A 25,405-nucleotide genomic window follows, 5' to 3' on the forward strand; every position below is an offset into this window, starting at 1 on the left:
TACTTACCAACACTGTTGTTCCTTTTTTCCTTTAAATTTTGCTGTTACTAGCCCTAAGGATTGTGGTGTACTTGGAGCATCACCACAACTGTTATCTACAGAGCAGGGAAGTCACTGTTGCTACTCAGCTAGTGTGATAATCTAACAACTGTATGTTTTAAATCAAGTCCAACCCTATTTTTTACTTTTGGGAACTTTAAAATTCGCTTTGTCAGTGTCTTGGATTATGGGAGGGGATGTCTAATAAGCACTTGTATGTGATTTGTCTCCACCCTTGAGAACTGGTGAGGATTGGAGAGAGAATAAAATCTGAAGAATTCAAGAACGTGAGATATCTATTGTAGCAAAAGGCAAAACATTGATGTGGAGAGAGAAGCGTAAAACTTAAGTTATTGGTAAAGCCAGAGAAAGATCCAGTGTTACTATTGTGAAGGCAGGAAATAATATTTTGGGAGAGGGAAGAAGACAGTGAAGGATCACTTAATTTTAGAGGAATTCTCTTTTTTGCTTTTTCCACCCTTCTTTCTTTTGAAATGTTTCAATCCTCTTCATGTATGGGAAGTTACTATTTTTTTATCCTTTTGCTACTCCAAAGAGAATGGGTAAAATAGATCTTTGAATGAATACAGACTGCAATCTGTTGCTAGTGGCTTTGTTGGGTGTATATTGAAAGCTGTGAGAAGCAGGACACTTTGTTCTTACTAACACGGTGTATTTCTAAAGCAACAGAGCAGGGAGAAAGGATTGTTTTTGAAGTGATGAAAGCAAATGAAGTTAAGCTGAGACCAGGTTAAATTAAGTAAATAAGCATTGCCCACAAGGTGGTGGGTGTGTGTCTGTGTGTATGTAGATACACTTAAAAGTGTTTGTTATACAGCTTTAATATACAACTTGGATTTATATTTACTATACAGACAGTTTCTTCTAACATAAGATGGGCTAAAAGAGCATGTGTGATGTTCTGCATAAAATTGTAACTGTTCTTTTTGCCTGGTTCAGTGGTTGAATGCGAGTATTTGATTTGCTTTTAATACCTTTTCAGGACCCTAGAGAAATGGTATCATACCAGAGTCTCTTAATGTAGATTAAAAATTACCAGTGTGATCAAGATAGTTCTCTTACACTTTTTGTTCTCATTATAGAAGGCATCTTTATTGGTGATACATGTCCTGATCTTCTGTTCTTGCTTAAAAAAAAAAAAAAAAGTATTTGAAAGCTTACTATACAGATAATCTGGAAGTAAATGTGTAACAATGGTGCACTTTTTCATCCAACAGTGAGCCTCAGTTTACTTTTGTGGATTAAACAGCTCATGTAGGCCTTTGTCTAAAGCATTTCTCATTTTGGATCAAAATTTAAAAGTCAAACAGGCATATCCCTTGGATATCAAAATTGAATAATTGTTCCAGCCAGCAAGGCTAATGTGTGCAACCTTGCTTCTTTGGTTAAAGGTTTGTTCCTTGGAGAAAGGAATCTTCAAACTATCAGTCTTGCAACACTGGTCCATAGTTGGAGAAACAGGAAGCAAACACTTCAGCATTGTCCCAGATCACCATTGCTCTTTCAGTCTGTGGTGTCTTCCTTTATTTCAGCTGCTTTCTTAAAGTCTTTCTTGGAAGCCAAAAGTAGCTTCATGCAGTTTTCCTAAGAGTAGTCATTTATCAGCTTCTCCTTTGCCAAATAATCTGTAATGGAATCCACTACATTTTCTCTGCCTGAGGCTGTTTATTGCATTGTCCACTTGATTTTGACTTGCTGTCTTGATTGCTTATTCTGTCTGTTTTCTGCAGTGTTGTAGTTAATTGTAGCTGTTAGAAACATCTTGAGGACTCTAAGTTCAAAGTGCCCTAGGTCTTGGCACAGCGTCTTTCCTGTAAGTGACCTGTATTCACCTGTCGTTCAAGCTGCTTGCAAGCTGTTGGGTGGCATACGGGTCCAGGGAGCCCTTTTAGCAGGGCTCTAGTATAACTTAAAGGGTGGACTTTGGTTTTCATTGTAAAACCAGCCAGGATAACTGGAGCTCTTTATGCTCCTTGTGTTTTGGGAAGAATGGTGTGCTGAATGTTGAGTGTACTTCAGGTTTGTCCCAAGGTGTGCTGGCAAGGCCAACCAGATTTAGAGCTAGAAAAAGGATCATAGTTGAAAAGCTGTTGGGTGTCTGTCGTGGCATTGTTTGTGTAGTTAATGAAGATTTATTTCCTAAAGGGCATTATGCTTTGTAGTTGCCAGTCTCTTGGGGGAAACTGGAAAATCCTTTCCTTTTTAAAAAAACCCAAAAAAATCTACTTGATCCAGAAAACTCCACAGCACCACTCCTTTGCTGCCCTCCCTGAAAAAAATTACCAGTAGGAATTTATTACGCTTTCCCTTAAAGTTTGTGGTTAATTTTATTAATAAACACTTGTATTATCATGCCATACTTGACAGCTGGTTTCTGTGGTGTTTTATTGTAGCACTTTGGTCAGCAGTGAGGTGCTGTGGCTGCTGAGCTGTGTGATTTGCAGGCTTTGCAAGTGTCAATCCTGTATGAACCTGGATTTACTGATCTGTTAAAACTAAATTTTAATTCCGGAGTGGGATGACTCTTTGAGGCTGATCATATTGATGATGTGTAGTTGCCTTGGGATTTCCTTGCAATGAACTGAAAATAGTCACAGATGGGAGAATGTTCAGGAGAGGTATTAGGCTTGTGTGGTTCTTACTCTTCTTCAGCTGTCCATTAATCCTACTGCTGGAAATGGAGAAATGGATTGCTGGAACCTTGGCCTGGATAAGAATAACCCATGCACCCTCTAGCAGTGGGAGCAGAAGGCCCTGCACCCCTCAGTGGATTGTCTTAACTCTATCCTTCTTCCTCCTCTCTGCCTCACTTTGTAATAGCAGAAGGGAATGGAGAGGAATGGGTGGATGTTGGTCTGGGACTGGGAAACAGAATGAACTCTCTGAAGGTAGATAATGATGTATATGTGTGTGGTGGCAGTTGTCTCTTGAATTTTCTGCTGCTGCAAAGACATTGAAGAGATTTTGGAGGTGGGAGAAGCAGATTTTGCTATCTCAGTGTACAAGTTTTTGTCTGATTCTTTGTTTTATTTATTGGGGTACGGAAACATTGAGTGGCTTCTCTGTTTTACAAATGTTCTTTTATTTAGCTGTAGGGAAGTTGTTCTTCCCCCCCAAGGGAGTTTCCTGTGTTTATGGAAAAATAAAAAACAGAAGTGAAAAATACCTCAAGCTTCCAAACCTGTCGCTCACGTTTCACTTCTCCCACTACCTTTCTTGTCATACAACTAGTTCAGCAGTCCTTCCCTTGCCCCATAGCAATGCCATCTATCTAAAAAGCTAGACACTGTCATAGGAAATATGGTAGCTAACTTGGCACACCAAATTATTACAACAACCTGTGAACCACTGGGGAAATAAAAAAAAATTTACACAGTGCTACACTTTCCTGGTGTTTATCTTTAACTTGCCAGAATGTTTTATTAGGCTTTTTTCAGGCTAGTAAATATAACATAACTTTGATACCTGTTCCAAGAGGTTTATAGTTACAAATAAATTCAGTATGCAACTCATGGGCTTTTTTTGTTTAAAAATCCACTTAAGGCAGGGGGCCTAAAATTGTGTGTAACTCAACAGTTAAGTTGCATTTCATAATGTGTTACTGTCACTAGAAATTCTGGAGACCCTCTGTTTACAATCTGACTATAGAGAAATGGTTTCTCTATTTCATATGCCTAGGTGAGCAGTATGTGGATAACATACTACATTCAATATGAATGCTGTCTTCTTGGTATTTAATCTTTCCCACAACCATATAAAATAATTTAAGCAGTTCAAAACTCATATTCTGAATTTCCTTCATTTGTTTAGACTGTGTTTTGTGTATGTTCTCTTGTCATCTAACTGGTTTGTGAGTTTTTAGTCTCTTAAATTGTTCTATAAATGGTAGGACTAAAGAACTTCTCTGTCTTGTACATTTGTGCTTTGTATGGTGAGGAAAGTTTATGGGACAGTACCATGAACTCTTTCATCCCTTTTGGACAAAGTGTAGTTTTTAATGGATCTAAGGCATAAGCTTACTGTCTAGCCAAGTGGCACATGCAAAGTGATCAGCTGTGAAACAGTAATTGCCAAATTCTGCTTTGTCTTTTTCAATGACTTTGGAAATGTCTATCCAGCTTCCAGTTTTCAGAAAACCCATAGCAACTTAATTTCTTTAAAAGCTTTTTTCTTCTTTTTAGACTTAGTTAATACTGATTTATGGGCACCTAAGTTATTGCAAGAATGGCTATTAACATTTATTAATTGTACTAATACAGTACTAAGCCTGCCCTGTGGACAGAGTGTGCCGTATTTTCCAGAATGCATTATTGCGTTGAAGAAAAGATACCATTTCTCTAAAACAGTGAATTCTAAGTGGCAACTTCTAATATAGGTTATCCCTTGACTTTCTTTTGGGTGAGACTTTTTTCCTTCATTTATCTTGGCTGTGTGGCTATCTGTGTATTTTCATTCCATCATTCAGGTTATCTATCTGATTGTTGAACTTTAATGATTGCATTTGTCAATTTTTCTTCTGTTTTGGAGAGTTCAGTCTGCCCTGTTTGAGGCAGCAATGAGCAGAAATTTCAGGAAGGAGATCTCTCTAGAGACTGGCGTGTTCCACATACTACATACTTGGTAATCCTGTGCTGGTAATCATTTTTAGCTGGTCAAAGTATGCTTGACAGGGTTGGTAGCTGCTAACTGAAATGATAAATTTGGTTGTTTGTGCTTTAAGATACTTCTGACAATTTACATTCCCTTCTGGCCTGAATGTACTTGGAAGGATGAGACAGTGTTTTGAAAAGAGGTTGGGCTCAGAGCTCAGCAGTTGGGAGCCTTCGCAACACTGCTTAGGCACGCTTTTCATGCTGTAAAATCCTTGCAAAAAAATTGCCAGCACAGGCGTTATTCTGGGAAAGTCGTGTGGTATCAGTCACAGGTTCAAGATCATGCAGAAGTTAAGTGCTGTTGGGTAAATTTTTTTTTAAAAAATAATAGTTCCTTAAATACTTAGAATACCTAACTTAAGTTTGTCTCAAAAAAACATTCTTGTTTTCAAACTGGCTTCATGGTTTATAGTCTACTTCATTAAGATGCAAGGAGAAGTTTTACCAGTAATTTGCATTTGTGTGGAGTTTAAACTTGACAAACCTGAAAAGCAAGCCTCCTTGAATTAAGTATGATTCACACAATTTCCATTTAAAAAAATGGACAATAATAACTGCTTTGCATTTGTGCTCTTCAGATTTTTTTTCTTATGAAATATGCTGCATAAAAGCTGTTAGGGCACAATAGGAGCATGTGTGACTGTAAGAGAGCTGTAATACTATAACACAAAAAAAAACTATGATAAGGTGTTAGCTTGCTGACATTCCAGCCATGTAATGTAATCTTTTCATATGGTTATTGTAAATGTACTGTGATAAGGAGTAAAAGTTTATTATTGGAGTGTCTGTTTAACTATCTTCTACAGGGATCATTGACCCAGTTACTATAACAGTTGTTAAAAGTATTATCATATTTGATGGTAAGCATTGTGGAGATTATATTTCTCTAGCAATTTATTTCTAAATATTTTAGTTTTACAATTATAAGTGGCAATAATTAGAAGTAGCTTCTAGCTTATAAAATTTAAACAGAAATAGAGTTTTTGCTGTACTTATCCTATTTTTGTTTTTCTCCTTCAGGTTTTTTTTAAATGGGAATATGACCTCCTGTCTGTCCTATATCAGAATGCTCTATTAATTATTGCAGGGGCTGTAGTTGCAGTGTAATGTAGTATCTTAAAAACTTTGAATTTAGCTGTAAATTAATTCAACAACAATGACAAAAAGTCCAAAGCTGTCAAATCTTTTAAAACATCTGTTTTTCTTAAAACACAGGTTTGTGAACTGTAGATGGAATATTAACTAATTTTGCTGTCTATGCAAAATGTGACTCTAGAGGTTTAAGAATAATTTGCTTGTACTAAATGCTTCCCAGTTAGAGACCTTCAACACAATCACAGGGAGAAAGCCTAACACTGGAGAATGGCCTCCAACTGATTTAGTTGTCCTAGAAAGTTGAAAAAGAGCCTTCTCATTCACATTAGTTTCTGGGATGTGTTTATTGCTGCTGTTTTTATATTCATGGGATGATGTATTCATAAGCTTAATTACGAAACAATACACTTGAGTTTGACTAATTCTAGGATACTGACAGCTCATTTTGCAACTGTGCCCAGTTAATGTTAGTGTAACCATGTAATTCCTGGGTGATGCAAGAAAACATCTGATATCTAGGAAACCCTATAATTTTGTAACATAGGTTGGTGCCAAATACAGCTTTGTTAAAAGGTATACGTATGCACAGGTTTTGTGTCATCAGTTTAATCTACTGAGGAGATAAATTTTATTTACCAATTTGGAAATTACTGTTTGCATGGCAACCTGCTTAGTTGCTGATAACCTATTTTCTAGTTGCAAACTGATACAATTTTTGAATTTTTTTATAAGTCTAGGATCAGTGGGTGAGACATAACTCAGTGAAATAAGCTTATAGAACTCTAGCAGTTTACTTTTATTGAATATAAGGAGCTGCTTTCATATTGCATTTTGAAGGTTCACAGTATAGAAGTTGGAGGAAGAAAGGGAATGAAAGGAGAGGGTTTGTACTGTAATAATATTGTGTAAAAAAAAAAATAAATTATATTGCATAAAAAACGTTGCCTGAAAGTGACTGAGTTGCCAGAGGAGGGAGATGATAGGGAATTGTCCCCATTTCTTAGTGGTGTTTTTTAGAAGTGTGAAAATACAGTAAAGATGTTTAAAACTGGCTCTTGAAACTTCCTTTTGAGGGCTAGGCACTGCTGTCAGAGCTTACAGTTCCCAAAACAAGACTAATTAAGGGAGTATATGAACTGGTTTTTGTTGGCTTTTTGCTATTACTGTTATCGTTATTAACATAATTTACAATAACATTAAGGGAGTCTAATTTGAAGGTAGGGGTACACAGGTTTCTAACAGTGTCCTGCTGCTGAAGTAGGTGGTCACGTTCTCCTGAGTTTGCCTGTTGATTGCACTGAGGTGGTGCTGGCATTCACTGGGATGGTGATTGAATCAATGAAGTCCCCTTTCCTTTACATCTCTGGCCTCCCCAAAAAGATAGGTCTTTTTTCTGGATTACTGGTTTGAATTTATCTGTAGTAAGGTCTGACAAGTGCTGGAATTTGGTGTTTGATGGTAAGGTCAGTGCAGCTGGGGGAAGCTGGCAGGCAAGACCTATTTGGCAGTGACAAATCAGCTCAGCTGCCTCTGAAGCCACAGTGCAACTGTGAACTGGAGCAGCTGGGATACAGGCACGTTTGCTTGCCCTGACCTAGCAGAGAGAGGTGGGAAAGGCATTTGAGATGGTGGTGACTTAAACTGTCACAGCAAGACTTGTCAGAGTTGGTCTGCTTAAACCTTAGAGATGTCACTTTACTTAGCTGTCACTTTGCATTAAGTTCTGACTGCACTTGGGGTGAGAGTCTTACAGGTATCCTAAGCTAAGCTTCAACTAAGGATGTTAGTCTCTTGGTAAGATCTTTCAATTTTGCTTAAGACTTGCATTTTGCAAGTAATTTTCTGTACTGAGTTTCCTCTGTTTTCTTGCATTATAATTCTTTCCCATTAGAGTGACAGGCTTGCTTAGCTGCTCCTGTAATGTTTTGGCTTCTATTGAAGTTGAGTTTGCTGAGGTGAGCAAACATCTTTCTGCAACCAACATGACGGGTTTCTGTCCCTGCTTCCCCATGTATTAGTGATGTACCAGATTGATGGAATGAGTTAGCTCCTTTTGAAGGTCTGAGCACTGCAGGTGGTACAGGGGAAGTGAGTTGAGGAGCTTGGAGCAGGGACAGTAAGCCCCTTAGAGACAGATTAGGCCATTCTCCTTGTTTTTCTGCTAGTAGGAAGCAGTTGCTGTAGCAATAAAGCTCCTTTGTTTATGAGAGTATAGGGTAAGGAAAAGGACATGTAAGAGTGATTATTGTATTGCTTTATTAGACCAGTGGTTAGAGATTTTGAAGCTGAGCAAGGACTGGCCCTGTCAAGAACCTGTTATCTCTTAAAGGGGTGTTCTAAAGAGATACATATTTGCCTTTATGATTAGTTAGGCTAGTCTGGCTTTTTGAGAATCTTTCGCCTTTGCAAATTCAGTATGGTTCTTTACCACTTCCATATAAAATCATTCACAATTTCTCCTTCTGTTACGTGTTTTTGGTATTACAGTGAATGGTGGTGATTCAAAGAAAACCATGAACCTTAACTTTTTGTCCTTCTTTTTCACTTTTTTTAAAGTTATCTTCTGCACAGAATATCAGTGCTTATTGTCCAGTTAAGGATGGAAATTATATTTACAGAGGAGAAACTGTTCTTTGAACACTGCAGACATTCAGTTACTGAAATGAAGGTTGAACAAATCCTTAGGTATTATACTATAGTGCTGGGTTCCTATATTGGCAGGAAAGTGGTTTTAAAAGTCTCCTCTTATATCTAATTCATGACTTTTCAAGTAATTGGGCAACAGAGATAAAAATCAGTACATTTAGTAATTTTTCCCTCATGCTTCTAAAAAAAAATTCTTCAAACTAAATCTTATTTGCAGTTATGGGCCAATAGTAATTCTAAAAAGCACTGGTTTGGTACTCAACACCTCTGTTCTTGCCATATTTAGAAGTTTCATTTTTTAAAAGGTAACTTCTTGTTTTTTAAGGACTTGCTGATACTTAAATTATGGTTTAGTAGGGGATATATAATCACTTTCTTAGGAAATAAAAGTCAAGTTTGTTTGTGAAGTATGTATTCAAAGGAGATGTGCCAGCTGAGATCCTGAGGAAAATTTGCTGTGTCAGATGGACAAGAAGAGTTCTAGTAATCATAAGCTGAGCAAAGTCATTGTCAATGAAAGTTGTGACTGGGGGATATTTTGTGTATAATCATGCTCTAGACTGATTTTATGTATCACCGTTACTTTAATAGTCAATTTTTGTGAACTATGTGCAGGTGTTTTCCTTTTTCCAAGTATCCACTCTCTTTTGGTTTGAATGGATGAAGATAAAACTAATGAGCATATTCCCTATGCAGCTAAAATAGCTGAGCCAAATTATACTGTGCTTTAGGGACTGAGATTCTGTTGGCATGCTGATTTTTCAAGCGAATAACTCGTTCAGTTGCTAAGGTACATGTGTCCAAGTCTGCGGTTTCCACTAAACATTTGAGCCAATGTTATTAGGCAATTAATAAAAAAACAAATAATAGCATGTGAATATAAAGGAATCATGGTAAATTTGAGTAATGTTTTCCTATGTTTCTTACATTCTGTACCACTCCAACATTTTAATGGCTTTATCCTTTAAGTTGATAGTATCCAAGTTCTTTAGAACTTGATATCTTTAGAACCTGAGATCTTTGGATTACTAGCTCCTTGCTGCAGGTACCTACAGCTAAAAGCAAAAGCAGGGAAAACACATCTCCAGGTGTATGTTTAGGCACTTCCTCATTAAACAAGCTATCACTGCTGACTTCCTTGCCTCATTTAGTGTGGCAGAGTTGTGTGAGTGCTTGGTTAAAATTCTGTTCTGCTTGGACAAGACCTTTGATTTTAGAGTCATATAGTATAGTACTATACTGTATAGTGGTTACTGCCTGGAGTTTTTTCCAAATCTAGGTAGACTGCTGTAGAGAAGCAAATTTGTTTACTTTCTGTAAGTTGTTTAAAAGTGAGCCTGCTTACTGATGCAGTGCAAGCTTTATTTAAATTGCAACTATGGTTCTGTGATTTTATGGGGATTGGAAAAGAGAGGACAATAATGAAAGCAGTGTGGGAGGATAAATGCAGGTCAGAAAAGGGATAGGGAGTTTCTAATTGAACCAGTGACTTGCAGTAAGAGGGCGTGACTAAGCGAAGCAGAGCTTTTTCTATTGTATTTTTGTCAGTATTATTTGATATAGTGCCAAAAGTGTGTACAGTGCTGTAGAGTGGAAGACTTGTTTCAATCATATAACATGCACCCTGTGTTGGAAGACCTAAATGCTTTAAGTATTGTCGGGGACAGTACAGAATCATGCAGTACAAAGATGTGTTAGTGCATGGTTGGTGGCATTCACCCTGGAGCAGGTGGGTCTTTTTTTTGTTGTTGTTGTTGTTCAAGAGGGAGAATGTTTTGTGTATTGATCAAAAACTTTCTGGTTTTGTGATTTCAGGGGCTGCTGTGCCCCCTGCTTCCAAAGAGTCACAGTGCAGTTGGACCACCCATCATTCACTCTTTACAGAAGAGAAAGGCACTTTAGGAGCAGTAGAAATCCATTGTTCATGTCTGTTAGACATTCTTGATTGGTGTGGTTTTAATTAATTTTATTTCCTTTTTTTTTAAGGATGGATAAGAAAGAGGGTACCTTGTGTAGTGTTTCAAAGCAAGTTGGCTGAGACTGTTTCTTTGTATGTGAATATGAAAACTGTATTTCTTTTTAAAAACGGGTTAGCTTTTATTTCAACTCGAACCTTCAGGACAAAGTCTTTATAGCAATATTTGTTGCAGTAGATACCCTAATGAGAATCAGGACCAAAGTGCTGCTGGCAGGCAAAAGTGAGAGTGAGTTGATGACTGCATGTGACTCTTACTGTGTGTGTTCAGGATGAACCAGCCTGTGATGGGTGAGCTGGAAGCTGTCAGTCAATTTGTTGACTTCGTCAGCCTCAGGAGGATCATTCTTATGGACATAATTGTGTCTGGAGGGAGCAAAATGGGGAGATAGGTGTCATTTCTTCAGCAGTTTCTATACCTCAGCTGTGTGATATTATAGAAGAACAAGGCAACAGAGTATATAGGGTGTGAGTAGTCTAAGGATTTAAAGACTCTTCACTCTTTGAGGCTATGCAGATAGTTAGGAACACAAGGTATACTGGGTCACATTAGACTGTATGTCATTACGTTACAACAACCAACAAAAATTAGTGGAGGGCAAAACCCAAAAAAACCTGTGGGACATGGAGGGGGAGTTTCCTGAGAAGTGCTGATCTGCTCAAAACTTTATGAAGAATGAAGGTGTGTGGAATTGTAGGCTGTGGAGTATAGAGTGGGTAAGAATTACTTCTTCCTCTGTCATTTCTTTTGACAATATCAACTTGTTTATTTTAGTTCTTTAGTTTGTGTTTCCAGTGTGGAGGTTGTTTAGTACTGAATGTTACTGGTAATACAACTGTTTCTGTTTCCCATAATCGGACTTGTGTATATCCAACCTGGTTTTGTTTTGGAGAAGATAAAATTTTCATTCTGAAGGTTTTGTTGTAGCCACTGGTATGGTTCATTTATTTAATATCTTCATCCATGGAGAAAATCAGTGTAAAATGTTCTGTTTGAGCATAGGTAATTGCTTGTGTTTACTTCCATTTTAAGTGACTTCTTATATACAATCATATGTCTTTCACATTAATCTCTTAGAATTTGTGTCCTTGAGGTGTTTTGACTTTTTAATCATGTGTAAAACCTGTAGATCATCACTTTTTTGAACTCTGCATTTTTAGCACTGACATATCATAATAATATGCTATTTTCAGATTAATTTAAAAATAAAGAATATCAGTGTGGAATAAAATACATGTATATAAATCAAATCCAGCAGTTATCTCCAACAGGAAACATATTTAAAGTGATGTGGATCCAACCACTGTATGAAATGTGGTAGTCTTTATAGGCCAGCTCATGCTGGATCATAAATGGCCCCTTTTTTAATATGTAGGAATTCTCTTTCGGTCTGTGAAACCAACAGATGGGCAAATGTTTTCTAGTTACAGGTCATTTCCCTTGGGAGTTGTGTTCTAAAGTGTTTGTAATAGACTATAGTTGTGTAGATGAATGCACAGAAATACTTTCAGTATTTACATCTTGTCTTTACTGAAATCTGTGCACAGAAAAGTATACCTACATTAACAGAATATCCTGTGTTTTAAAATGTACACCTGCTTCTGCTTTTGCAATTGATATAACATGTTGTCCTAAACATAGAAATCTGCAAAACCAAAACAAGTCTGATGTGGAGTGGCTAAGTTTTGCCATGTAGGTTGTAGTATGCTGTTCAGTCCAGAGGAAGTGTTTCTAGCAAATGCCAGATTCGGGGATCACTCCTGAGAATTAGTGTGTTGTGTACATGGGCACTGTTGCATATGTTGGCTTTGATAATTTCAAGCATGTTCAAAGTCCATAAATACGAACTTTCCTCAGTGCTTCTTCAGTTCTTCATTAATTTGTCGTGGTAAGGAAATTGAAGCTGGAAATGGACAGAGGATAGACAATTAAAAGAAAAAGAGAAAGTCCCAGCATGCTACTTAAATCCATCTCTTTCAGCTTTTCTCAGATGATGTCTCTGTTAGTGGCTGAAAAGGAATACTTTTCTATTGATCCTCAAACTTTGAATGGAAATCTGAGTATTTAACTTTTCTGTGTCTTAGATAAGGCCTCAGTAGGCCGAGTAAACCCTTGAGATTCCATACTGGTGAGCTTGTAGTATAGTTAGTTTGTGGTAACAGATCACAAAGTAACTTGAAATTCATTCTTTGAGAAGTATTTTCATTTCTCATGGTAGAAAGCCTTTTACAAGGGTCTGGTTATCTGGTGCTAAGAGCTGAAAAAATACTTGACAGACTTTCTAGCTTTCCAGATATGTAGCAGTTACTTTAAAGCTGAGGGAGAGTGATTAAAAAAATACCTGTAAATTACTGCTCTTATTTTAATTTCTTTCGTTAAAAGGCTTTTGTCTGATGAGTCACAAACTCTTGTTCATTCACAAGTTACATGGCATTGTAAGAGGTCTAGGAGAAGGTTTCACCTGACAGTTGACAGTGATTTTAGAACTGGAGTTAAGTGAAGGACAGGAGTTTGTTCTGCTGCATTCCTGGCTGAAATACACTTAAGAGTAGTTGAAATGTCAGTATTTCTCCTTCCCCAGTCCTATCACACATAGTGGATTGTAGGATATCAGCTATTTGATAGGTGTTAGATACGTTGGGACTCAACTTGAGCCTTTCACCAAACTTCATTGTCACTTCATATAGCTGGAGAGCAGAAGTTGGATTTTCTTGGGTTCTTTCTTACTGAATTGCATAATGTAGTTTGAGATGTTTCCAAAAACTATATAAAAATTTGGAGGATTTTATTAGACTCCTCCTCTTTCAAGCATTGTTTCCCTTGGATCCCCTCTGAGGAAGTAAAAACTTTCCTTATTCACTCTTTTCTGTATTTAATTTCTATGTTTAATACTCTGGTTCTTACACCGCCTTAAATTAGTGATTGCAGTATCTTATTTATCACAATGTTGAGACATTTGTGCTCTGGGAGATGGAACTGAAGCTATTAAACTGAACAGTGTGAAGTAAGTTCCTTCCAGGCCAGTTTCTTTGTGACACTTGTCCGGGGATTTTTCCAAAATCCATTCTGAGGTATTATTATTGTAGTCTATTAAAGAGTTCCTCTAACATGTTCTGCAGTACATACTGTGATATAGACAGTGATGTAACAGGACTAATAAAGAATTGAATTTGATGTTCAGAAATTATGTTAGGCCTTTGCTACGGCAGTTAAAAGCATCAGCAAGTGAGTAGGTCCAGTTGGAAATGATCTGGCAGTCAGGTGTTTGGGGGTGAAACTTTTCCAGTGAACAGGCAGGCACTCTGTGCCTTTTTAAAATCTGGCATTGGTTTCCCATGCAGAAAGCGTCCATTTTTCTTTTCTTATTGTACTGGGTCTGGCTGGGACAGAATTAATTTTCTTTGTAGCAGCTGTTAGGGTGCCATGTTCTTTGTGACCAGAACAGTGTTGGTAACACACTGATATTAGCCCTTTCTGAACAGTGTTTGCACAGCATCAAGGCCTTCTTTGTTTCTCACTCTGCCTGGTGTCTGTACCCCCAAAATGTCTGAGGGGTACAAGATAATGGGAGGGATATAACCAGGCAGGTGACCCAAACAAACTAAAGAGCTATTCCATGCCATATAATGTCATGCTCAGCATTAAACTGGAGGGGAGTGGGATTTAGAGAGGTTATCCAGCTATTGCTTAGGAAGTGGCTTGGTGTCGATTATGGGTGGTGGTGAGTGGCCCATATCACTTTGTTTTTCTCTACTTCCACTTCTGCTTTGTATGATAAACAATTATATTATCTCAATATACAAGTTTCTTTACTATTTATTCATGTTTTTCTCTTCACTCATCTGATGGTGAGGGGGAAATATGCACCTCAATGGTTTAGTTACCTACGGGTGACAAAGCACCACATGATCTCTTTATACTTGTGTAGGCAGAAAAGAAATAGAGATCTCAACACATGGATATTTGTTTTGAAAGGAACCTCTAAAGGTTATGGAGTCCAAATACCCTGCAACGAGCAAGGATGTCTTCAGTCAGATCAGGTTGCTCAGAACCCTGTCCAGTGGATGTTTCCAAGGATGGAGCATCTACCAGCTTTCTGGGAAGCCTGGTTTTGGATGCTGTGCTTTGGTATTCTTCAGGGTAAGGAAAGTATTTACTTTTATTTTCAGCATTCAAGTTTTTAAGACACCAGGGAAACTTCTGTCACAAAAAAAAAAAATTGACACAGAAAACAGTAACTGTAGTGTGTTTTTCTTGTGCTTTGTGTATTCTGGAGTTGAATGTTTTGCCTTGCCACAGATTTTTCTGGTGCCCCATTTCACATGGTCTCAGGTACATGTTTTTCATTTAGGAAGTCTTAGTCTGTAGCTCATGTCTTCTCATTCCTAGTCTGCACTGTTCCTGCTGTTCCTCCATGTTAGCCTCTCCAGCACACTTGCTTTCTGTTCAGCTGTTGTTTCTGATGTAGTCAAATTTGACAACTCCCTTTTGCATTTTGCTTCTCTGGAGACCATTTACAGAAAGATCCATGCTATTCTGACTAGATGCCAAAAATGGTGTCAGTCCGTAGGCCGAATGAAGATACACTACCTAATTGCTGAAGTTTGTCTCTATTTGCATGTTGTGGAAATATTTTTTAAGGCTTCTGTGCTCAGTACATAAAGGTGAATGGTCTTTCTGGGGGCTGTTCAAATGATGTTCTTGGCTGAAGACCAGTACTGGAAAAATTTGAAGTTCCTATTCCAGGCAGGAGGATGCTAGAGAGCTGTTCAGTGACCACAGATCGTCAGTTGAAGATAGGATAGCATGTGATATTTGTTGTGATTTTTTTCATAATTCTTTTTCTTGCAAATGGCAGAACTGTTTTGGTTAATTTTCATTTATATATTTTTCCATCCTAAGTTGACCTGACACATGAGAACCATTGAATAAAAACAATTGAGCCAAATTGTTTATGTTCAGAAAACAAGACTATATAACAAAAAAAAAAAAAAATTTGGCATGTTTGTAAAGGTATACAACTACTGATAGATGCTGAAAACAGTGAAAATTCATATTCCTGCAGCCATAGAAAATTGTAGTAAATACTGTATGTGAGGTAGGAATTCCAAATAGGATTTCACATTTTGTATTGTCTGAAAACATTTGAAACTTATCCTATATATTGTGCCATGTGTTTATCTAACCTGATGATATTAAAAGTTTGAGTGAAACTATCAACTGGTAAGATTAGTGTTAGTTCACTTACTAACTTCCATACTTACTTGAAGGGCAGTAAAAAGATAAAAGGAGAAAGAATATGTTTCTTTACATTTCTGTGAAAGGGGAAAAGAATTTTTAAATGGCAGACTTGCTTAATGAAAAGTATGGATTTGAAAAGAATGTTTTGGGACATGATGTTGAATAGAGAGTTATGCCTACAGTGCAAAGTGTGGAAGTGAAATTAATGTATGCAAATCTTCAGAAAACAAAACACGGGAAATAATAGACTACTAGCTGGTGGTTGGAAAAAACCAAAACCTCAGGACTGGGAAAAGAATTATTAGGACAAGTGTAACTTGCTCCAATAGCAAGTGATTATGGTGGGACTAATGCTCTCACTCATGTTTCCAGTACAGTGTGTTAGGATATACTAACATAGCTTGAACTGATGTGAATGAAACAGCAGCTTGATTGTATGTCTAGAATCCCAGTACAGGACACCTGAAAGAGCACTTAGTCTTGGATAGTACAGTTTAAAAGACCCAGGAAATTAAAGGAACTTGGTGAGCATTCAGATATAATGACACATAACCTGTAATTAAGACTTCAAATTGCATATATTTATCTTGTATAATAACCACTACAAGAATACAATTATGATACATTTTTAGTTTCCTTTACTGTACATTTGTGTTATTCATCAATCTGCATATTTTCAAGATGTAAGAAAGGAGAAATGGAAATACTGAATATATAAGGAAGTTCCAGACAGTGAAAATCTACACAAGAAAAGTGTTGCAGTCTCTGTCATATCTGAGAGGTAACCTTTTAATATCTGAACTGGCTCATTTTTCAACATACCAGTGAAATATGAAAGTTTGAAATAGCAAGCATCACAGCTTTGGCAGTGGATGTCATTTAATACAGAACCACAGATATGTATTTCTTGCATTTTCATCTGTCTTAATGTCAGAAAACTTAAAAAATATTCTTAGTTTTTTCTTCTGTGTAGTAGTTGCTGGTAGTTTCTGTCCTTCAGGTTACATTGTCAATACATATCTCTAGATTAGTTTGCAAACATATGGAAAAAGTAAACCAGATGAGTCATTAAAAGAAATACATGTGTTACATTTTTAAAAATAAATGTCTTGTTTGTATATTTGAGTTTTGTAGTGTGACTGAAAATCTGGCATCCTGGATGCAGTACTGCTTGGGAATATATCTGGCTCATAGGAGAATAGAGAGTGATCCATGCCTCCTAGTCATCAGGTCATCAGTAATGGATGAGTAAGGAAAGAATAAAATGATAAGGGTAAATGTAGATTGGTTTGGGTTTTTTTAACTCATGCTAATTTTTTTTGCTGCTGGTAGAACATAGTTTTGATTTTCGTGAGAGCAAGGTTGTAAAAAATAGGTCATTATACTTAATAGAATCTATTCGAGTTCTAAATCAGACTTCTGTTTAATCTTTTAAGGCCACTTCTGCTTTCAGCCTCCACAATATTCTCTAGCAGTATGTTTCACAACTTAGTTTTTTGTTTGAAGAGCAAGGAAAAAATATTCTAAAATTAAAATTTTGGTAATGGATGTATTTCCCAATTCCTGTGTTTGTGAGACAGAAGAGAATAACTCCACAGAAGAGAATAACTGTCTCCACATTTTGCATGTCTTTTGTTGGTCTCTTAGGTCTTTGCATCTATTTGTCACTTTTTTCTTGTACTCTTACTGAAGGCTGGAGTCTTAGGCAATTCCATTCAAAAACTATTGATTATTCAAACTGACTTTCATGCTAACTTTTAGTACTCTGAGATAACTTTTTTCCACTGCTGCAAGTTTTCAGAATTGTGAGGGTGTGGCAGAATAATACCATGACATGGTGATGTTTCAGTTTCCTATTTCATTCTTAATAATTTTTGAATTCTAACTTCTTTAACTATTGCTGTTAAGCTAGGGAGGTGAATATTTATGGGATAGTTTAAATTATTTTGTAATGATGCAGGAAAAGGCTGTTCTTTTGCACCATGGATATGGTACATAACCATCAGTATTCTGTCAAGACAACATTATTGAGGAAAAAAACCCGACTTTAATTTAGAAACAGTTAAAATGGGACTTAAAAGTTAATATCAAGATGCAATTTCCTCCAATTCTACCTCTCTCTAATGTATATCGAAAGAATAATAAAAGATGTACCCAATGTACATAATCTCTTCAAAAGGTTTGTGTTGCTAAGGGTAGCATTTATGTGTTTTTTTCACAGTTATATGAACATGTGCTCACAAGTTGATTACAGTGACATAAATAACTTCATTTTGTGTGGAGGAGGCCGGGGAAAGCTGATATATTAGTTAGAGAGGTACTGCATTGAGTGTCAGATCAGTTTAACCCTGTACACCTCCAGAGTGACTCAGTGCTTTAGCTCTGATTCTGAAGAATGGGGATTTTGGTACTTTTCTCCTGTGTTCAGGATTTGACTAAAGGAAAAGATGGAATTTACTTTTTTCAGTAATTGCAACTGTGTTGTGTAGATCTTGTTAATTAGTCTTTTTGGTAATTAAGTGTATGTGCAAAGGGAATGTATCTGCTGCACTCAGGAGTTTTGCCAAGGGTATATGTTACCTTAGGGCAGTGTGAGGTTTTGTCTGTAGGGCTTTTTTTGTGCTAAATGCAGTTTCTGGTGTATTAAGGTCCTCATCTTGGATTGGATCTATGGGCCACAGTACAAGTAATAAATGTTGTGTGTATAATGTCTTCTTCACTCCAAGATAAGCACATCTTAAATTTTTTTTGTGGTGAATTGAATTATGCAGAGGGATTGAAACAAATACAGTAGTTCTTCTCAAAAGCAGGGAGCTGATTTATAGGGATATTGTTTGTAGAGTATTGCTTAAAGGTAATCTGTTGTCTAGTCAGAGAGTCACAAACCCTCTGTCAGGTAGGATGATCATGGGTCTTCAGGGAAGAACAACAGCTACACAGATAGTTGGATGGGGGAGCTGGGATACACACCTACTCACACTTATCCAGGGAAAATCAGAGGCACAGGGTGTGCTCAAGAGGTAGCTGGGCAGATCCTGAAAAGGTAAGTGTTAAAAGCAGAAAGGCTTTGGATATAACTTTCCTGGTGCCAAATTGCAAAGCTGTTTGGGTTTTCTAGTTACCTTTTCTGCATCACAGATATGTCAGTGCAGTGATGCAAACCACAGAGAAAAATACAAATTTGTGTCCAGTAGACCTCAAAATTTAAAATATATGAGAACAAATCTCGCAGCAAGGAATCTGGTTCCATTGTTTCATTTAAAATTAAAATAAAGCCAGAGAAGTGAACTGTATATTAACAACAACTAAGTAAAACATGAAGGGAATTTATGTCTGGTTGGAAAAATAAATTTTTATTTCATTGTTTAAGCTGAAAAGAAAATTTGGCTTCATGTCATTTATTCAATTGGTCTATGTGGACTGCCAGTATTTTAGGAGACTTATTTCTCAAGTCTTGAAAAATAACTTTACAGTTGGCTGAATGTTGTCACTGCCCTGTCAGGAGAGTGCTATTTTGCTCAACTATATAAATGATAATGATTACATAATTGTACATTTCTAGGATTACAGAAATTAAATTGGAATGTATGAAATCATTCCACCACCAGTTGCTGTAGACCCATTGCATGAACAGGGGAATTTCTTGTCACATCACTTAATGATCAAATTCTTGTCCTAGGGAGCCTCCAGCACTCTTGTAGGACAATAGTAGGAAAGGGTTCTTTTCCCTGTCCAGGAAGCATTAAAGGAAAGCTATGCCCACCTACAAAATGTATTTGCAAGTCATAGAGATATTTATGAGCACTGCCAGCAAAAGCAGAATCTCTTATATCTCTGTTTATTTTTAGGCAAAAAGGTGTTAATCTAAGCCTGTCTTTTTGTTATGTTTTGGTTTTGTGCTGTGGGTTTCTTGGGGGTTTTTTCTCCTGTCTTTGTCATCATTTTAGCTTGTGGTTACACTTCCTCACCAGTATTAGCAGATGTACATTTCTGGGTGCAGCCTTCCTTTTTTCACATCTTTTACTTTAGCATTTTGGTTTAATCTGAGGATGTTTCTGGTAGTGAAAATGTATCTGCCATGTGTTAATTTGGTGTCTTATGTAAATAAAGACTTTCGTGGAAAGTCTTAGCCTAATGTAAAGAATATTCTTTCTCTCAAGAACAGTGTTGAAGCACTGAGAGAAGTACAGCTGTCTCAAACCACTTTATGGTGAAAAAACTTTGAGTGTATTGCAGGCTATTTATGGATCAAGCTTGGCTGCATTCCATAGGAGAGATTTTTCCTGTAATTCTGTACTGGCATATGTGTAAATGTTGTCATCCTTTTTGTAAGAAGTCATGAAGGAAAAACAGATTTTTGAGAAATCGTCCTGGTGGAAAGCCTTCACTGGTCTGTCAGTACAGATATGTCTGTTAATTTCTGTATGTTTACAGTAACTGCTTGTTGATGGCACTGCTGGTCAATTGTATGGCAAAGATCTTCTGCTTCTTTACATTCTTATGATGTGTGGACTTTTCAGAAGTGATTTTGAGAGCAGATGTGACTTCAAAAAAGAAAGTTACCGAGTGTTCAAATAAAAAAAAGCCTCTGCTGTTGTGGGAATAGCTGTTAAGGAGGCAGTTAATACTTTACTAATGATCTTATCTAGGAAATTACAAAGAAAAGACATCAAATTCTAATACAATTTCAAAAATTGTGAAATTGGGGTAGTAGAATATTTCTGTAAAATTATGACTAAACACTTTTGTTTCAAATTAGCAACTACTTCTTTTTTCAGGAAATTTGGAGAGCGACCTCAACCGAAACGGCTCACAAGGTAAGCATTAAAGAAACTCGGAATTTAACAATTTTTAAAGTTACCATTTTCATTCTCAGAAAAATTAAGTTAAAGATTTGTTTGTTGCTGACCCTAGAATTTTAAATATCAAAGCTTTTTAATTATATATACAATTAGCAGCCAGAAGTACAACTTTTAACAGTGGCTTATTTTTCATATATGAACTCAAAATGTATTTTTAGAAATGGTGTTACCTTCATGTATCAGTTATTGTACATTATTCAGTAGGATGTGGATCTGCTTATTTTTAAATCCTCGGGAATGAGATGATTTGTTTCTTGAGTAAAAGTGAAACACTTTTTGCTGCCAGAATTGAACACGGTGCTGTCAAGGAGTGATCTTAACCAATTTTTGGTGAACCCCAAACAATCAGAAAGAGTATCAAGTAGAACTAGCAAGTCAATCCATTCTGGAAAGTGTTTAGAGTGACTGGAGTACAGTGCTTCATTTGCTGCTGGCCCGCCTGGGACGTATTTACACCAGAAACTGCTAAGTAGACACCTTCTTTTTTTGAACTGCTTTAACACAGTCTGTGCAAATATTTATTATTCTGTGCCACAAACTGTGCTGATTATAATTAGCTCCTGGCTTTAAAATCCACTGTTTGCTTGAAAGCAAAACAGAATGTGCCACTTGTTTTATATTTTTGTGTAGTGATAGAGGAAGCCCCTTGTTACCCTGACAGCCTCTGTTGAGAACGTTATGTTAGCACATTGACATTTTTGTGTTGTGAATATTCGTCTCACTGAATTTCTGGATAAATTTTAGGTTAGCTTGTCATCATTAAACTTCAATTCAATGCAAAATTGATCCATACTGACTTAAAAGTATTTGAACAAACATGGAGGTTTCTTGTTGGCCTGCAGTCATCAGGGGTATTTGAAGATCCTGTGTTTTAAGTAATGAGCTGATTTCCATCTGGAGTAGTAACACCTATACTATAACCCTGAAGTTACTCATAGAACTTATCTTCCTTCATTTTTTTTTTTTTTTTAATAAAAATAATATATATATATATATAATGTATCTTCTGTGTTTTAAAAATATCAAAAAAAAGAAATGACTATGCAGTGGGAGCTTCTAACTAAGTTTTCTATTTACTATAGTTACTCTAAATTTCATGTGCAGGATTTTAGCTACTAGGTATGCTCGTTGCTCTTTCCTCAATACAGGGTGGGTATCTGAGAAGTGCCAGCCCTCCTTCAAAGCAGCAGTTTGGAAACCTTTCCTGAGATGGTAGAGGTTGGAAACAAGCAACCTAACTTTCCTCTGAAGACTAAACTGCTGAAACGGAAAACTGTCACCCAGATTTTTAAGACTTACTGGTTTATGTGATGATGGAAATGTATCTGTAAACCCTTAAAAACATTTAGTTCAATTATCAGAAATTTGCTGTGGGCTTTTTGTTTACAGGCTGCCTTGTTTGACTAAAGATCTGTTCATGATCATGCAAGCTCCAGCAGAACAACACTATTCTGTTCATACTATACTAGTTGGTTTTAGATGTAAACTAAAATAATACTACCTTCATGGAGAGTTTTAGGATGGAATAATGAAAAATGTCAAGTAAGATATCAGTGGGAGGGATTGGAAGGGAAACATCACTTGTTCTCACAAGAGCTTGAACTGTACAAATCCACTTTAGAAACAGACCAGTAGAAAACACAAATTTTCTTCCTCATACAATGCTAAATAAAGATTAGATAGCACCGAGCAGTTTTCTGTGCAGGTTGCTGGGTTTGTGGGTTCAAATTGTGATCTGAATTGATCAATTCAGATCAAAAGTTTTTAAACAACTTAAATGCAGCTAGTATATATCATCATGAAATGTATAATAATTTCACAGCGAATTATGTTTTGGGGTTTAAAATATATTCTTAAAAAATGGCTGTAAAGTAGTAAGTCTGTGGGCTTTGAAACAGTTCTTCCAGCTGTATTTTCTTGGATAAAGTTCAGTTTTACCAATGTCAAATGTAAATAGATCAAGTTAGTCCAATTTAAAACAGCAATTCAAGTCTGTTCTCTGTGCTTATATCTTGCTATTTACACAGAAAATCAGCTCACTAATCATGTTTCATGCAGGCATGACAAACACAAGAATTTGCAGAACATCATTAGCAAAGCTGAGTTGTGGTTGTCCAACCCAATCCTGGCTCAATCTACTTGCTTTTCTCTATGAAGCTGTTAGGGGATTTCTTTTGGAAAAGGTCTAGTCAATAAAATATTGCTTTATGTCTTCCATCATTTTTTTCACTAGAAATGTTTGGTTTTCTAGATCTGTCCTAAGGGAATTCCATAGTTGGTGCAGTTCACAGAAAAAAAGACAAAAACCCAAACAACTAAACAAAAAATCCTTCTTATATAGAATTTTATCTTTTCATATAAATTCCTGATAAATCCATAATTTATTTCTCTGCTAGATGGCTTTGAAGATGAGTGCATTGGTGGGCATTCAACCCACAAAAGCTCCTTCAGGAGCTGGGGTTCCTGCCAGCACTCCGGCACAGCTGATCCCTAGGGTGTTGAATTTGGCATGCTGCTTAATGAACAGTTAGATTATTATACAGAAGAGTGACTGGCTGTTATTGTTCCCTTGCTTCTCTCAAAGAATTGTTGTTGGTGTGTTTGAGGTAATTACAGCTTTTATATAACATCTGTAATTACAGTGATGACGAACAACAAAACATTTTTTAAAACTTTTTTTTTTTTTACCTGATTGTATGCAGGAAGTAGATCTCTCTAGAAAACTAAGTGAAAAAATATGCTGAAGAATTTATTTTTTTCTTAGTATTTTCAAAACCAAAAGAAAACTTGTATATAAACATTGCACTGATTTGGTTAAAAGCTTAGACAATTTGTCATTATCATGAGATAAATTGGTCATGAAGAAAATATTTAACTAATAAAATATGTTCTAATTTGTGGCATAGTGCTTAATTAAACGTGCTTTAAACATGGTGTAATTATTGGCATTGGTACGATTTTACATCACAAGAAATTTTTTTTCCTAGAAAATATAATAATTGTAAATTATCACAGACCCCATATTGCTAGTTTTGTGCAGGGTAGTTAGTTCTTTTTCCTATGTAATTGTCTTGAACAGTGAGCAAAAAACTGACCCTGTTAATAAAGGCCTTTTTGGTATTTCAGGTCCTGGGGTTTTTTTCCCTGAAGGTGTCTTCTGTTTGTTGTAAGGAAAACCAAAAGAACTTTCAAAGCTTATATTATGTTTTGATTTTTAGGGAAGCAATGCGAAATTACCTGAAGGAGCGAGGTGACCAAACAGTGCTAATACTCCATGCGAAAGTTGCGCAGAAATCATATGGAAATGAAAAAAGGTAACTTTTAATGCTGTACTGAGGTGTCTCTACAGCTGGGAGCTAAGGAAAGTATAGTGTGCAGTTGGCTGCACAGCACTTGGTAGAATTCCACAGATTGCACTGTAGCCTGAAGAAACATAAAATGCTTCCTCCTAAATCATTTAATTATGTAACAAGTGCTGCAAACCCATAGCATTCAGTGGAGTGATGCCTGTTTCTACAAAGAGGTTCCCTATCTATGGGCAAAGCTTCTTCCATTGCCTAAAATTGTTCTCATTTTAAAGTTTACATTTTAATGTTGGAATAAATTAGGTGATCAACAGTGAATATTTGTAGAGGAGTTTTTTCCTGAATAATTTCACATTAATATGAAAGAGGAATTGCTAGCCTCCATAAGATAAATTTTTGAATCACATCTGTAGTAAGTTTAAAAAGGATGATAGGTCAGTCATGACTGTATTTATGATACACATTCCCTTTCAAAAATCAATGCAGCACATGTTACAATTATAGGTACTTTTCTAAGGGGCAGAATCTGCAGGAATAAGTGCTTCTTAGGCAAAGGTGCTTTTCCTGCAGTCTTCTCTGTGTTATTTTGCATGACTAGTAGAAGCAAATAGGATGCTCCTTCATATGTGGGTTTGTAGACCTCTTATGATATAACACAGAATTCTTCAGTTGTAAGCAATGCTCTTCTACCTGACATTTCACTACAACAGTGCAGTATTTGGTTATTTTTTGTATTATTAATATTTGTTCACTACAAAAAGACCACATATTCAGCACATTAAGGGCTTTGAAATTTTAACCTTTTACCACTATTATATAAGTCTTGTTGCATCGCTATGTTTTTATAGCTTTGAGATTAGAGATTTATGTATAAGGCTGTTAGAAAACACAAGTTATAATTAAGCCTGCAGATTTCTCAGTTTGTTGTTACCTGAGTCACACTTTCTGATGTATGTGAATCAGAGATACAGACTATATTTCGAACTGTTTTTCAATAGTCTGTGCCTGAGTACTTGTCTTTCTCAGGTCATTTCTTTTGGGCAGCATTCAGGTTCTGCACGTCCATGGAATTGTGTAATCAAAGTGCTTTTTGGATATTTCTAAAATTCTTGATGTGAATTGAGTGGGAAGTTAGTGAAGGAGAAAAGGCAGAAAAGCAAATAAGTGTATTTGCTGTACAACTGTGCAGCCCTCTTGCTCCCTACCATGTTTAAATGTAAAAGAGTTGCAATGCCAGGCTGTTCTAGCAGTAAGGGATAACTATAACTCTTTGTGGCAAACTCAGGAGCCAGAAAGATTTATCATGACAATATAGAAACCTCTGATTGTTACCTGGTCACATGGTATTGTCCTTCAAGGCTTGCATAATTAACTCATCACTGCAGATGAGTAAAATGTACGTTACTCCCCAAAAATGAGGGGTGTGCCTTCAGATAAGAAAGTGACTTTCTAAACAGTGTATCTGTAACTTTGTCCTCCTGAGGCCAGAGCAGTTCATAAGGAACATTTTGCAAAGCTGTCCAGTGTATCATTATTTTGGAAGACAAATTGCATCAAAAGAAAGGAGA

General features: G+C 36.5%; 1 protein-coding gene across 3 annotated transcripts in view; it reads left to right on the top strand.

The window, feature by feature from the left end:
• RBPJ (recombination signal binding protein for immunoglobulin kappa J region) overlaps nucleotides 1-25,405 on the top strand; it is a 58,497-nt gene that overhangs the window by 11,846 nt on the left and 21,246 nt on the right. The window contains exons 1-3 of one of the 3 annotated variants that reach the window (XM_014262377.2): nucleotides 20,047-20,064; nucleotides 20,449-20,487; nucleotides 23,751-23,846. In XM_014262377.2, coding sequence (XP_014117852.2) covers nucleotides 23,758-23,846 — 89 coding nt within the window. In that variant the 5' untranslated portion in view covers nucleotides 20,047-20,064; nucleotides 20,449-20,487; nucleotides 23,751-23,757. Of the gene's footprint in view, nucleotides 1-20,046; nucleotides 20,065-20,447; nucleotides 20,488-23,750; nucleotides 23,847-25,405 lie in introns of those variants that run through there. The other 2 variants (XM_088056552.1, XM_005517790.3) reach the window with 2 other exon arrangements.

This window comes from Pseudopodoces humilis, chromosome 6, assembly GCF_049639895.1.
Source record: "Pseudopodoces humilis isolate 2021_Gansu_Grassland_sample_001 chromosome 6, ASM4963989v1, whole genome shotgun sequence".
Classification (NCBI taxonomy): Eukaryota; Metazoa; Chordata; class Aves; order Passeriformes; family Paridae; genus Pseudopodoces; species Pseudopodoces humilis.